The sequence below is a fragment of the Acanthaster planci genome, linkage group LG09, assembly GCF_054643075.1.
Source record: "Acanthaster planci isolate LZ-2023a linkage group LG09, COTS_SCS, whole genome shotgun sequence".
NCBI lineage: Eukaryota > Metazoa > Echinodermata > Asteroidea > Valvatida > Acanthasteridae > Acanthaster > Acanthaster planci.
Genome location: NC_141785.1, coordinates 9,948,270 through 9,962,728, shown reverse-complemented (window position 1 = coordinate 9,962,728; position 14,459 = coordinate 9,948,270). Strand labels below are relative to the sequence as shown.

Here is a 14,459-nt window from a genome sequence, read left to right as displayed (position 1 = left end):
CCCAATGAGCTGTTTTTGTGCGATATTCGACGGAAGAAGTTTTGACTCTAATCACAGTGTTTCTCCCACTGCGTTTACACAAACTTGTATGTTCTCGTCCTTTTCAGGTTTTTTTTTACCGAATTGGCTGAAAATAATCATTAATGAGTCGGCAAATTTTGCTGCCAGGTCAGATGCAGCCAAGCTCTCTTTTTTCACCATTTTACCGAAACTGCAAAATATCAGGTTCCATGGTTTCCTTGGTTCCATAGTTTCCTTTCACCGAAACGTTTGAAATTTCGTCCCGAACAAGCTATTATAAACATTGGCTTTTGCACTTATAAGAGCCAAATTTCGAATATATTTGCAAGAATACTCAAAGATTTTATTATCTACTTTCACCTTTCCAGTTTTATATTTATGACATACTTTAAGGTTCCCATTTTGTATTTATTTTGAATTAACTTGCCGTACCGATTTTGCTTCCAAGAGCATCTCGATTTGGTGATTAAGTCTTATATTCCGTAAGCTCGTGCAACTCATCATCCTGTGGCTTCACAAACTGCGCTGCAAACGTGTTAAAAAGTAGCCAAACGATTTTAGTGTACCGGCGAATGAAGGAAAGAAACCAACAGATTAATGGGTTGCTAGGGAAGTCAACACTGAAGAAACGGATTTTGGACAGACGACCTACTCAAACAACTGCCTAGATACGCTTTAAATTCTGGTGGCATGGACGAGTCCGTAGACCTTTTGCCATTTCACAAACCTATCTCCTGCTTGCAAGTGTCACTAATGCAGTGGTCATTTGTCCTTTTGCGTTCAACTTGCTTGAATAGCTAGCATTACCAATATGTGATTGGATTATTGCGTGCAGTAAGGTGAATTTTATTGATGTTCTGTGGAACTACTACTTGAATTCCTGTTGATTTGTAGCCATATAAGCACTAGGCAGGCACACCATGCCTCTCTTTCCGGTATCACGAATTGCTGTGGACGGTAACTTAACTCTGTGGGTTTACAATCGCTTTTCTGAGGGGAGGGCTTATTGCGTGATTTTGTTGAATTTCAAATCCCAGAATGTTCTTAATTATGAGGTTTTAGAACTATTTGCACACCATAGATTATCAAGGCCGAAACACAGAGACGGTTCTTAATTCTGGAAGAACACTTTTCTGGAAGAACACTTTTCTTCGCGCAAAGACTATACCACATTTTCGGGCGGTGCCTTCTGTACATCTCTGATGCCATGGAAAAAAGTTCAGTGAGGAAACAAACAAACAAACAAACAAACTGGCGTTCGAAAGTACGAAGTGGAAACTACTGCAGTGGCTGCTGCTTCATACACATGCATGGTGATAATACGGGCGTTTCACAATAGTGCCGACCCAGTGCGCGTTTGGAAAGGGTCGACAAGTTTCACGCATTGTGATTTGCCAACGCGTTGCAAACTCTTGGAGGCGCACTGCTGCGAATCACCCGTATTAATCAAACAACTAATAACTTGTCAATTCAATTAACAGCTAATCGAAAGTTAAGCCGTAAAGTCATAATTTAATACGGTCAATGGAAACTGTACTCAACTTGAGACCTTTTTCCTGTGACGTCAAAATCGTGCTGGACCGCTTATGTTGCGATAGTAATGACTGCATAGTGCTGTGATGGTCATCTACCTATTTCAGATAAATCAGTCAAGCATGCAGCGTTCGCATGCGCTTGCGCATAGTTGAAACTGCCCGTGGAATTATGTGATCACTGTGGCCAGGGTGGTCCACACATGGTATTGTTTACATTTAGCGCAATCCAGTCACGTGGGTGAAAAAGGTCAGTAGATTTGTTGGTTAGGACTTTATTGCTGTAGAACAGATTTCAGTGTATCTGTCTTAAGAATTGATTTGCGCCCCCAGCTTTATCAAAAATAATTTCTTCCGTACAGTTTGCACGTATTCCTTCTCCAAAGTGTTCGATGTATTCTGACACTAAAATTTCAAATGATATAATCGCTAAGACAAGACTAGCGACATATATGTCTAATTACCTCTATAAAACGGAACTCGAGAATCATTTTGTTCTGCGACGAAATAAGAAATTCATTAAAAGGACGGGGACAAGGACTAGGAAAAGTACCCTGACGATTTTTAAATCACTTCAAAAGGGTGAAATTCGAAAATGTAGTTTGAGAAAAGAGATGGTTGAACACTGCTATTATAAGTGTATTGGGGAGGAATGGATCATACATGTCTACTTGTCTGAGCAAAACAGTGATAACACCTTTAGCGCTAAAACAGATCAGGAATATAACATTGTTTGGGAAAGGGTGAAGGAGTGCTTTTTGTAAATTAACTTTCAGTTTCAGTGTTACAGTTGTGTGGCACGAGTGATTCCTTTCAATAAAGGTAGGCCTACGTAGAAGTGTATAAAACAAAGTAAATTTTCAGTGTTAATGAAGTCGTTCAAAAGTATGTGGACGACGAGTCACACAGAGGAATAACCTGTCCATAAAAATAACCGTGGTAATCACTTTTGTCAGTTTCAGCAAAATGAAGACAGTTCAGTCGTAAATTCCACAACGCTAAGGGCATTCATTACCTCTTCAACGGTAATACAATCACCATGATAATTTTGAACCTTCAACTGCAGGTGCGAAAAATAATACGAAGCTGCGTACAGAGAAACCACAGCCGCAGAAGCTACAAACGCCTAGAATTTAACCGACAAACCTCGTATCATGAATCATTAACATTTATGAAAGAAGCTTATTTGAGTGACCTCCACTTCTCCATTTGTTGTGCCCGACTGCAAGCAGTAACATACGGAGGCGTATAAAGGACATGACTGAATTTTTTTTGGGGGGGGGGTTCTATTTCGCCCAGGCGGATTACTATTTCGCCCGGGCGGATTACTATTTCGCCCGGGCGGATTATTATTTCGCCCGGGTGCATTAGTGTTTCGCCCGGGCGCATTAGTGTTTCTCCCAGGCAGATTACTATTACGCCCGGGCGGATTACTAATCCGCCCGGGCGCAATAGCAGGCCCAGTTTTTTTTCAGTCATGTCCTATATACACTTCCGTATATACGCTTCCATAGTAACACATATAATTGCGGTGCATATTATAATGTTCTATCGCTAAGCTTGTACCTTTTCAGTTAGGTGTGAAGGCCCGGCTTATTAACATTGGAAGGTAATCGTACTTGATGCAGTATCGACAGGCCTATTACTGAAGCAAGTGCTTTGACGAGCGACGACAACAACGTCCCAGTGGTGGTTTTAAGTTGACAAGAAAATTCATGCAACGAAGGCACTTTCAACCAGGGAAAACTTGACGATCGTCCGCAAGAACAGCATGTTATATCGTTATGGCGCTGCAAACCACTTCAGCAGTTCTTCTGAACAAGACGCGACTTGCAAAAGTGATTATTGCTTCATGAAGCGGGGGACAGAGCTGTTGCAGTAAATTTGTCGAAGTTATCCTGGGAAAAGGCTCTCTGCTGCAAACTAGGACAACATGCGACCAGTTGCAGCGGGGAAGTCTTACCTCTGGCACCAGCAAGATGCGATCATGTTGGGGCGTTATTTTGTGCATCAGCGGCGCATGAATTGGTGGGGGGAGGCGTTTAAAGGGGCCACACGATAAAGTTTTTCTCGAACACACTTTTTGTGCAAATTTATGTTGCTTTCAATCCATGGAAAGAACTAGGGTGTTGTACTGAATGTACTGAAAAGTACATTGTTAAGAAACATTTTTGACAATACTTTCCGGATGGTAATGATTGCTGTTAAGGTAATTCTGGTTTACTGTTCAAATTGTGAAGCTAGTATTTCAATCAATGAAAAAGTCTCTGCCTAGAATGAAATTGCATTTTTTTCTCATAAATATGGAAGATCGCAACAGAACAAAAAGGAACAAACACCAACTCCCTTTTTAAAAGGGCAAAACAAAAGTTGAAATTAGATTACTTGGGACACAAAAGGCGCATCTTAAATACTGCATTGTGTTATCACATTATCATTGATATCCTTATTGGCGGATCTAGGACAAGCTTCAATGTCCTGTGCAGTTTTTGTCGTGCTTAAGGGCCGCTTAATACTTGGCGAGAAAGACGCAAATATGTGACGTCCTATCAAATTTTCGCGCTGCGAATCCGCAAGTTCAAAACATTTTAATCCGAACAAAACTTTGCTGCAAATCCTTCATGACGTCCAATAGTTTCGGTCTTTTAAGCCCCTAATACAAAAGTATCATACGGACTTCGGATTTCACATAATACCTGAAGTAGGCCTACAACAAAAACACGAACTCGCCTCTAAATTTGCCTCCCGTGAGCTGACATTGAAAACATTCTTAGTAGAAAGGAGATGCAGTCATTTCGCTGTTAACATTGTTAACTGTACAAGGAATGTGTATATGGCCGTCTCTGTCACCGATTTTTCAACAGAACATGTTTGGTAGCATCTTACCTTCACCTACGGCACGGCGATGATTCTCAAGCAAAAGCAACTTGAATGTTCGGGTTATGCTCGTCAATGGTACCGACAACTCTGTGCATATCTGTGGCTCGGGAAATGTCGACACAGCTTGCAGATCATCCTCGGCTATAGATAGGAATGCGTTCGTTGCGCTATTTAGTGTACTGCGAGGCTATGTTGTCGCACGATACCGCGGCACTGACTACGTAAAATGATAGTGCGCATGACTTTGGTCCCACGCGCTCCTCCAACACGTTGATATTGGGCATGCGCACCATCGTGTGGTTCAATGTTCACGAACGGAAATCCCAAAGTAGCCAGGAAGGTTGAATCATAAAGGCTAGGCTAAGCCTTAAGAAGTGAAGAAACGAGAAAGAATAGCTAAATCAGTACATGGACTGCAGCTTGGCAATGTTTACGTTACCATAGTGTCAAAATATCGAGAGGAAAGGCTCGTCTGTGCAAGTCACATTCCACCGTTGGAGTGATCAGGAGTATACTAGTGTAAAGATGAGGCCTACTCCCGCTCCAACGCATCCTTAAAATTTCTACTTCATTGCCTCCAGGTGTATGTCTCTCAGGATGGACAAGAGAGAGTGTAATTATGAATGCATGTCCCCCCACCTGACACCTTTCTGAGATATTTGAGTTTGATTCATGTATATGTCACAAGCCCAATGATTCTTACGTCAGAGAATCGATGAAAACATGTCTCCATGAGAGCAAGCCGTCGGAATATGATCCTGGGGAAGTAAATCTGGCAGAAACAGTGTTAGGCCCAAGATGAAGAGTTGAAACTTTGCTTTGGAAAAACACGTGCTCTGAATGACACGGAAGACATGTTCTTTGAGTAAATAGAGATCCAAGGTGTTTGCGAGTCCTATGAAATTCAAATCTATAATACAGTCAAATATTGCGACTCTTACCCTGCCCATCGTGCCCTTTTAGTGCTCAAGACCAGTCTATAAAGTCACACCAGTCTCTTCTAGGTTGTCAGAGAAACAAGACATTTCAGCCTCACAGAGACACTGTAAGCCACTTCTTATTTCAGAATTCACAAGCACAATACCGTACCTTACTGAGATTCATATTTCTTGGATGGCATTAAACCTCAGCCTTCGCTGCGACGAAAATGCAGCGCGAAACTCTCAACATATAAACTAATCCGATTGGACGCCATGACTGCGGTGGCACCGCACGCACACGCACATTTTTTCGGCTTGACGCGCAAGTGCATTTGGCAAATCACGACACCCTATTGGTCGAAGAGTTATATAACGCGCGCGTATCAGTGACCTATCCACAGGCGTTGTGCCACCGCAGTAATGGCTTCTAATTTGGGTTGTCGAATTCCACTATACGTGTAATTTCATTATTTGCGAAGGGGAAAAATGTAAAAAATGGAAGGTTGTTTGGAATGGTTGTCTGCACAAAATTATACCAGATTACGTTTTACCCTCAGGTTTGGAGGTTTGGAGGCTCCTGTTTACCACACGAGACATTTTCAGTTGATCTTGATAAGAGCCACGAGGCAGTCGCTAAGGTAACGAGCCGTGGCCCTTCTAATGGGAATTAGCAATAAGGCGTTTACTGTGGGACTTTTTGCTGGAGCTTAAACGGCCCGTGGCATCACTGTCTTGCTATGGTTGGCAATTTACAACTAAGTCGCGCTTCACCACAACAAGGCAAATGGCTAAGTGGAATACCCATTCAGCCATCGAAATGAATGATAAAGAGCGACCGATATGGCGATCATCGAAAATTTTACGGTCTTACACAAGTCATGTACATGTACATGTACTTAGAGCCCAAAGCGACAACGTTTTATCCATTCGGTGGAAAGAGGTGTGAGATTCCGGCACATTATTCAGTTGTACATCAAAGAAGTTTCAGTCAAAGAAAACTAAATGATGTTGATGGTAAAGAACTTATAAAAGAAATCATGAATGGTTGGAACAAAAAAAACAGTTTTAGGGTTGGTGAAAGCCAAGGTGGGTGGAAGACGAAAAGCCTTAACATATCTGAGAAATGTTTGATAAACTTGCAAGGTACGACTCCAAGTGCTTTCTTTAATATTTTGATTGATGCAGTAAGGAAAACATTACACCATACGTGTAGAACTACCGGCGCAAGGTTGTGCGTTGTTTGGTACAGACTGACTCTATAACAAGTCCTGTTAAGCACTTGCGATCTATTACTTCTGTTGGTGTAGATAGGGGGCAGATCTTAATGCATGCTGGCCTATAAGGATAAGAACAATCAGGAACAGCACACCGGACACCGTTCACTTAAAGTGTATACCGGTTCCAGGTTTAATAACAGGCTAGAGTCAGCACAAACAGCTAGTGAACAGCAGTTAACAATTGGTAGGAACAGCAAGTGTTGATGGTATACGGCTTATAGGCCTACAGTAGTCTGTATCACTTACGCTGGTAATAAAATGAACAATAAACACTATAAACTTTGACCTTATAAACTCTTGTAAATAACTTGAAGTTATGACCAACTGGGTGCGAGTCAATGGACTAATGAGATAGGGAGAGAGCACACGGCCCAAGGCTTCAGTGTGGTAAGTCATGCACATGTACTAAAATGAAGAGAATGACTCAAAACAGAGGTTCCCCATTTGAGTGGAAACGTGTAGTACACTATCATCTGATACTTTACAAAAACACGGGTAAAACATGGGCAAGTATGTGACAAATTCCCTGTAATGGATCCCCATTACTTTTACCACTGATACGGAACATGATAAGGCCTAGGCCGCATATCGGTACATAAAAAAAAATAAACAGAACAATTATTCCAATAAATTATCCGCTTTAAGTGTGAGATTCCTGGACCCGTTCCGTTTCTTACAGTTGCTACTATTGAATATGATTATTATGGCAATAAGTGACTTACCCAGTCAGGCAAAGATGCCCCTTTTTATAGGAAAATAAGAATGGATTTGAGACTTCAATCCATCAAAATATGGCAGCCGCAAAGGTGGCGCGCACGCGGTAGCACGCTGCACAGCGCCCTCTAGAATGCACATGCTTATTTTCCAACAATACGAATAAAGTATATTTTTAAACTAATCTAAAAATATTAACCCGTCTAAACACCAGCTGTAAACCACTACCCTAAGACAAAACTAAACTACAAATGTTCCAGTCAGGCAATATAATAAACACAGGTTTCCGGTCGGCATAGTTTCCCGGCAGATTTTGCCCGAAATATGTAGCTGTTAGTTGGCTGATAACTCAACTAGGATTCACCCACGCTTAACCTAATCTTTTGAAGTGATGCTCATGGCTAGTTCCTCCAGTTTCTCCATCATCTGTTGCTCCTCCGCCTCCGTAGATCGAGTGAAATCCCACTTGTGGGAAGATGTAGCCTTTCGATCTAAACAAAAGAGGTAGCAGTATTTTCTAATGAAATCAACTGCATTTAAATGACACATGTCCCAAGGTATTGGTAATACTTTATACTATAACGCCTTCATTCTAAGGGCAAGTTTAGTGCTTAAAATTGTCAAGAAGGCCAAATAGGTGTAGACGAATCTGGTAACCACAGTAACCCCATCGCTAATCATCTGCAATGCCTTTCACTCCGAAGCACAATACAGTTCCGCGACTGGTCGATCACATTATCCTGATGTATTTTCTGTTTCTTCATTTTATGAAGTTCACCTGTGATCGATATACACCAATTTTCGTGACACTGTTGTTATTATTATTATTTCTGATCTTTACCCTGGGTTACCCATTCACCCGAAGGTGGACTCCCATGGGTCTCTGCAAACATTATTATATAAGCATAATATTCAAAAACATTAAATTAAATTTAAAAAATAATTGCACAGAAAAAATAATAAAAGAAGACAAATGCAGATAAAAATACGGTAAAGCCAAGATATCAAGTTAAAAGATCAAAAATTTACCAAAAAACACAGCAAAGGTTGAGGATTGACATGTGATACACAAACAAAATCTTGAATTCCGGTTATAGGCTTGACAAATGTCTTTGTAACAATCTCTTAAAAATGGAAAGTGATGAGGCGGTCTTAATTGGTCCAGATTATTTCATACTCAAATGCCACTGACCAGGGGGCTATGTTAGAAGCACTGTCTTATAATGAGAAATAGCAAGAGAATTATTAGATGCTACTCGTACCTAACTAATTTAAATACAGGTAGCAGTCTGCGTAGTAACTGTTCACTCACCGAAATAAAACTGCCCGCTCGTTTGTTGAACAGCGCCCTCCGATGCAGCCAGCCATACGACCGTATCAGCGCCCTCGGCCGGTGTTTTAAAGCGACCATTCCTTTTCGCTGTCTCGTACACGGCAGGTGGCAGGTAACATCTCAAAAGGGGCGTGTCAACTATCCCAGGGTGCATACCAGCAAAATGGATCGCTGGATGCGTGCGGGCCCATGTCGTCAGCATGATAAGCTGTTGTCGCTATTTTCAACGGAATGAAATTACAATGGTTTCCCACTATATTTTTCCGCGATGATGTCGGCGGGAGAAAACTTCTAGAATGGCTAACTATGCAACTTCAAGAGAGGCACGGGGAGGGTTAACGTAATCCTGTAGAGTCTTAAGGTCTGCCTTAGAAAATAAAAATCCTTAGTTTGCTTCATAATTTGATCTGAAGTGGACCATTTTCTTGCCGAAATGTGGGCACAAAATCCAGAGTTATATAGTGATCGAGTTGAATCCCTCTCCCACGACTGCAAGTGATATTGTATCGCTGCGCCGGGTTGTACATACACATAATAGTTTCGCTGGGTTTAATTTTGCTTAAATTGTTTAAATGCTGGCCGTTTCAGATATTGTTTTGAGGGATATTTAAGAACCTGCATACCAACCCGTTAGGGACAACCAACCAAACTTCCATTCAATGAACCTCTTCAATTCAGGAATTCCCTAACCTAGGTGTGTATTACATGATTCAAGTTTTTCTGCCGCCAATAATTGGCATTTGCAAGTCTGGCAATTTTGAATGATCTTTAATACGTGTAAGGGTTCGGCATTCCAAACTTCAAGCTTTTCATGGAAATCTTTAATCTTACACTCACACCGTCTCGGACAAGATGACGTACCTTACTTTGGGCATAGACTTTGTGTCCATCAAATGGGTCCAGCTTTTCCTTCTTCAGGTCGGCGAGCCTGTCAAGAGAGAGCTTCTCTGTGAATACGCCCTGAGTAGATACCATGATCTGGGGAAAACAGAGGTAAAAATCTGCCGTGGTAACGTCGTAGGCTAAATAGTTTGGTGTACAAGGTTAAGTGAAAGAGTACAAGGCGTCGTGATAATATAAAAAACGAGGGATGCAAAGTGGCGGACGGGATGGAGATTTGTTAAAAGTAACCTCATGATGCAGACAAAAGCGAGTATTTCCTCAGCTGAAAATGATTTTAGGGGGTGACATTGGTCTTGACATTCTTCACTAAAGAAAAGCAAAACCTTCCCAAATGAAACAGAGATGATGCCAGCTCCGAGGATATCTCTCTTTTTGTGTTGCCTTTGCAGTGGGTAACTCGGATACAATTTGCAGGAGGCATTTGGGGCCTTGTTTTCGGGGGGGGCACTGAATGGGGATTGGTCACAGACAAAACACACTGACCATGGCGGACTATCACAAGATTTTTTCTTTCTGTAATTGCTGAGTGGGGGAGGGGCACATGTGGGAAGAGGCCTCGTTGAAGGAGGGTTTCTATCCACCCCACCCAAGCAAACGCCGCTGCACATGCATGTATGCGTGTTTGATATTTCCTAGCCATTGTACGCTGTCAAAAGTGCTGTCAAGTGTGATACTTACGCCATTTACGTATTAATGCAATTAATATACTTAACATCGTACCTCTGTCAACTGTAAATGGAATATTAATAAGAACACAAATTGCGCTATTTTTTGTTTTATTCATGGTATTGTATCATGATATGATGTCATTACAGAGTAAAGCAAAAAAACTTGCTCACACACCATTTCTGGCCCTCGTACGTTTTGCAAATCTTACTTTTTTGCTCTTCGATTCTGAACGATAACAAGAGCATTCAACATTATTATCTAACGACAACGATTCCGTAAGAAAGAAACCAAACTGAGCGTACTTACAACTCTGGAGCCGGGCGTTTGGCCAAGCAGCGGCAGAAGTGTCTTCGTAAGAATGTACACACCCATGGTGTTCATGGCAAAATTCGTTTCAAAGCCATCCTCGGTCAGTTCGCGCGTTGGAAGCACGCAAGCAGCGCAGTTCACCTGCACATAAACGTACAGACCGAAAGCTGTGCTCTGAACACTCAAATAGTGATTCCAAAATGATGGCGGGGGTGGCAGGGGTGCAAGGTCTGAACATAACATGCACAGACTTATTTCGGGTAACCTTGTTTTTTATAAGCCTATAAATAGCACTGTGCGTTAAACCTAATTATATACTGGTTACCAGTCATATAACGAGCAATCCCGGTGTCTAATGCATGGAATATCAATGACGAGCTTTTTTAAAGCCCTTTATCCAAGGATGAATGATCTGAATATGGAAGATTGACAACGCTTTGGAAAGTACTGGTCTGAAAAATTTAAAATCAAACGTGTGTGCGTGTTATGAAATATGTTAAGTGTCAACTGCTTTGGACACCATAAGATCAAACGGTGGCTTCTGAGAGACTATAAAAAGTATTACATCCAGAACAGTAAATCTTAAATCTCACCAAAACGTCCAATGTCTTCCAGTTCTCCGCAAACTTTTTGGCAAATTCATACACGCGTCTGAGTTGAGACAAGTCTAACACGTGAAGATGTACGTTCTGAAACACAAATATAATTTGCGTGTGTCAAACCAAGCGTCTAATACAGAAAACTATCGAGGAATCTTGCTTTAGTCGTGGTCATATCAAAGCTGTGTGTTGGTCACTTTTGGAGGACTCAGGCCTGAATCGGATGAATTCCACCAACATGTTTCCATATCGGCCAATGTATTCTTGCCACTATGAGGTTTTAGGTATGCAACAGAGGCGACAAATTTCTCATTCTTAGAGCATACATGTGGCGTAAGTTATTACTGATAACTACAAATCGGGGCTTTGTCCGCCGATGAACCCGACTTAATTACCGGATGTCAATATCTTTACGAGTGTGTCAATAAAAACTCGCAATTGCGTAACTGATGAGATCTGCGGGCCACCGCAGAATCCAGTCTCTCTGTAGGGACATTCTGTGATTTTATGCTGGTGGTTGGAAAATTCCCAATCACATGTACAGCCGTTATGCTAAGAGTATTTTAACATTATGTACATGCGAAGCTGCATTAGGGACATGGTGAAATAATCTTTCGCAGTTCCTTAAAAAAAATCGTAAGCCGTACGTACGAGTTACATAATTCAAGGGTACGACTTATAACCCGTATCCACAACTTATGAATCTTTTAACTTGTTCGTATGACTTTCAACTCAGATGAACGATTCAAAAGTTGTACTCAGCTTTGGATATTTGTTTACTCAGATGACTTAGGCTATACGTGTTACGGGTACTAATGAAGTCGATGTGCAAGTTATAGGCCTATGTCATGCGTATAGTTCAAAATTGTGAGCCCAAGGTACGTACGCGTGCATTTCAATCCGTACATACAACTTACAGTTTGTATATTGTGACTTAGCTCAGAACTGAAATGGGAAAAAAATTCAAACAAGACCCTAATACAGCTTCGTATAATGGTCATGCATTAACCCATGCCTATTCCCCTTCATTCATCGTCTCCTATACCTCGTTTGCACTGTCTTTTATGATCTCCGTTCGTGTCGCCTGGTCTGCGTTCAAACACAGCATGTGGACTCGACCACCTGAAATATTTAGCAATCAACGTCATAAGTAAATTGGATGTAGTCCGAACTCACTGTTAGAAATCTAACTTTTTAAATCCCATCTATATTTCATGTTCATTTTTATCTATTTGTGGCAAATTGTGGTCGCCGACCAAATTCCAAGGGGCGATTTCAAAATATAGTACATTTATGTATAAACATTCAAATTTACTGCAAAGGTAACTAAAACTGCTTTCAAAAATGGCAAATGTGTAAACTGTGAATTGTTTTAACTTTACACATTGATTCTTGCCCTATTCATTTAGATTGAAAACAAGAATAAAAGCTTACACACAATGGCGAAAAAGGGGTTAAAAATTCAATTGTTTGAAGCCTGAATTCGCAAGGTGTTAATTCGATTTCTCACTTTTCAAACCAAAAAGTAAAGTATCTTTAGGCAGGTTATTTATTTTGTAAATGGCTTTGGTGCCTTTTAAAGGGTTTTTAGTTTAATTCAAAAGAATAAGAATAAAATAATGATCAATTGCTGTTCTTTTAAAGCATCATTTCTTCTGAATTTACCTCTTTTAGCGAGTTCCACGGTAACGTTCTTACCGATCCCTGTATTGCTTCCTGTCACCATGAATGACTTGCCCGTGAGGTCCACGTCTAAAGCCGCTGGGTCAAACTCCTTGGAAGCTTCCATGAATCCATCCCTTGGGAAAGAGCAAAATCGAAATATGAACTAAAAATACAATAACATTTATCGAAAACCAACAAAGGAAGAAGAATTCTGAATGAAAATCAATCATTGAAATGTCTTAATGTAATGTTCGACGTAAACGTGCCAATGTTTGACAGGCAATTTGGGACAAATTTGTAGGAATCAGAAACAGCACAAATCCAAAACACATTCTCTCTTGGGTTCGATTTAATTTCTACTTTAATATCCAAGACCATAATGATTATTATAAATTTATTAAAAGGATTAATGTACAAATTTCTGTACTAAAACAATTCTTCTGAAAGATCTAGCTCCTGTTTTCAATTCATGTCCAATTGAATTATAGGACACCCTGAATAGCAACTGGAAATCCCGTTAAAGTTAGCATGTTCAGCAACTCGAATGACGTGTCTCCGTTGACTATCGAGAATTCACCCGTATACAATCGACTGGCACTCACCTGAAGCATTCATCCCCTGGATAGCCGAATTCCGGATTGTTAAAATCTTCCATATTTACCTACTTTGGAATCTGAAAAAAAGATGAAACAAAATGCAGGAAAATTATAAATACGTGAATGTTGCTGACGGTGTTAACCTTTAAACTGTAAAAGAAAAACAAACAAACAAACAAACAAATAAACAAAACAAACAAAACAAAAACAAAAAACCTATACATTGTTTTACAGTGTTTCTTCAAGGTATGCTGACATTATTAGTACCCAACAAAATGTCCACAATTTTATCCTGACCGTCTTTCCGTACGTGATTGTCTTTCTAACACTTCAACATGTAACGCTGTTCCAAAATTTCACCGCAGCCACAACAGGCTGGTAGTTTAGTGACCAAACTCCGCCCCTGATACTTAATCTTACAAGGAAGGCTGCAAAAGGGTTAATTATTCGCATCACTATTGTTTTCTGCACCGATGCATTATGCACTGAGCGTCAGTCTCTAGCAGATACCAGCACGTTTTACAGAGAATCTGAAGGTGTGCTTTATATCTTTGCGACATGTATGCTCTAAGAATGAGAAATTTGTCGCCTCTGTTGCATACCTAAAACCTCATAGTGGCAAGAATACATTGGCCGATATGGAAACATGTTGGTGGAATTCATCCGATTCAGGCCCGAGTCCTCCAAATATGTCATCGTTTACGCACTTATATTACTGTAATTGGCATTTAAGAAAACGCAAACTTTGACACTAGTTATTACTTAAATAAGCCACAATAAACATGATTAGGGGCGGATGGGCGCCATGCCCTCTCTGAAGAAAAATAATTTTTTTCTTTGAAAAAAAAATCAGTGAGAGAAAGGCCATTTTCTCGCTCTGTTTAATTGCCCTTCCTTCAAAAATTTGTAAAAGCCCATCAATGTAGCCTCACTCCATGATAAGGCGATAGTAGGGAACTTGAAAATATTCTGAACATTTTTGTTATAGACTTAAGCTGCATCCGAATAAATTATGGAGTCATGTGCAAGGACAGTTAAGGC

The 14,459-nt window shown here is 40.6% G+C and overlaps 2 protein-coding genes across 7 annotated transcripts in view; both read right to left on the bottom strand.

Annotated features, from left to right (window-relative positions):
- The window catches only part of LOC147798124 (somatostatin receptor type 4-like), a 27,585-nt gene extending 20,149 nt beyond the window's left edge, over positions 1-7,436 (bottom strand). The window contains exon 1 of one of the 6 annotated variants that reach the window (XR_015426461.1): positions 5,523-5,642. The gene's annotated coding sequence lies outside the window, so the exon portion shown is untranslated. Of the gene's footprint in view, positions 1-453; positions 2,544-4,439; positions 5,692-7,352 lie in introns of those variants that run through there. The other 5 variants (XR_002598336.2, XM_087141335.1, XM_087141334.1 and 2 more) reach the window with 5 other exon arrangements.
- LOC110980647 (dehydrogenase/reductase SDR family member 12-like) lies at positions 6,737-14,459 on the bottom strand. Its single transcript, XM_022237532.2, has 9 exons — positions 13,686-14,459; positions 13,425-13,495; positions 12,823-12,956; positions 12,203-12,279; positions 11,152-11,247; positions 10,556-10,699; positions 9,539-9,655; positions 8,657-8,894; positions 6,737-7,835 (listed from the first exon to the last, which is right to left on the bottom strand). The coding sequence occupies exons 2-9, from the start codon at positions 13,475-13,477 to the stop codon at positions 7,720-7,722; spliced, it is 975 nt and encodes a 324-aa protein (XP_022093224.2). The 5' UTR covers positions 13,478-13,495; positions 13,686-14,459; the 3' UTR covers positions 6,737-7,719.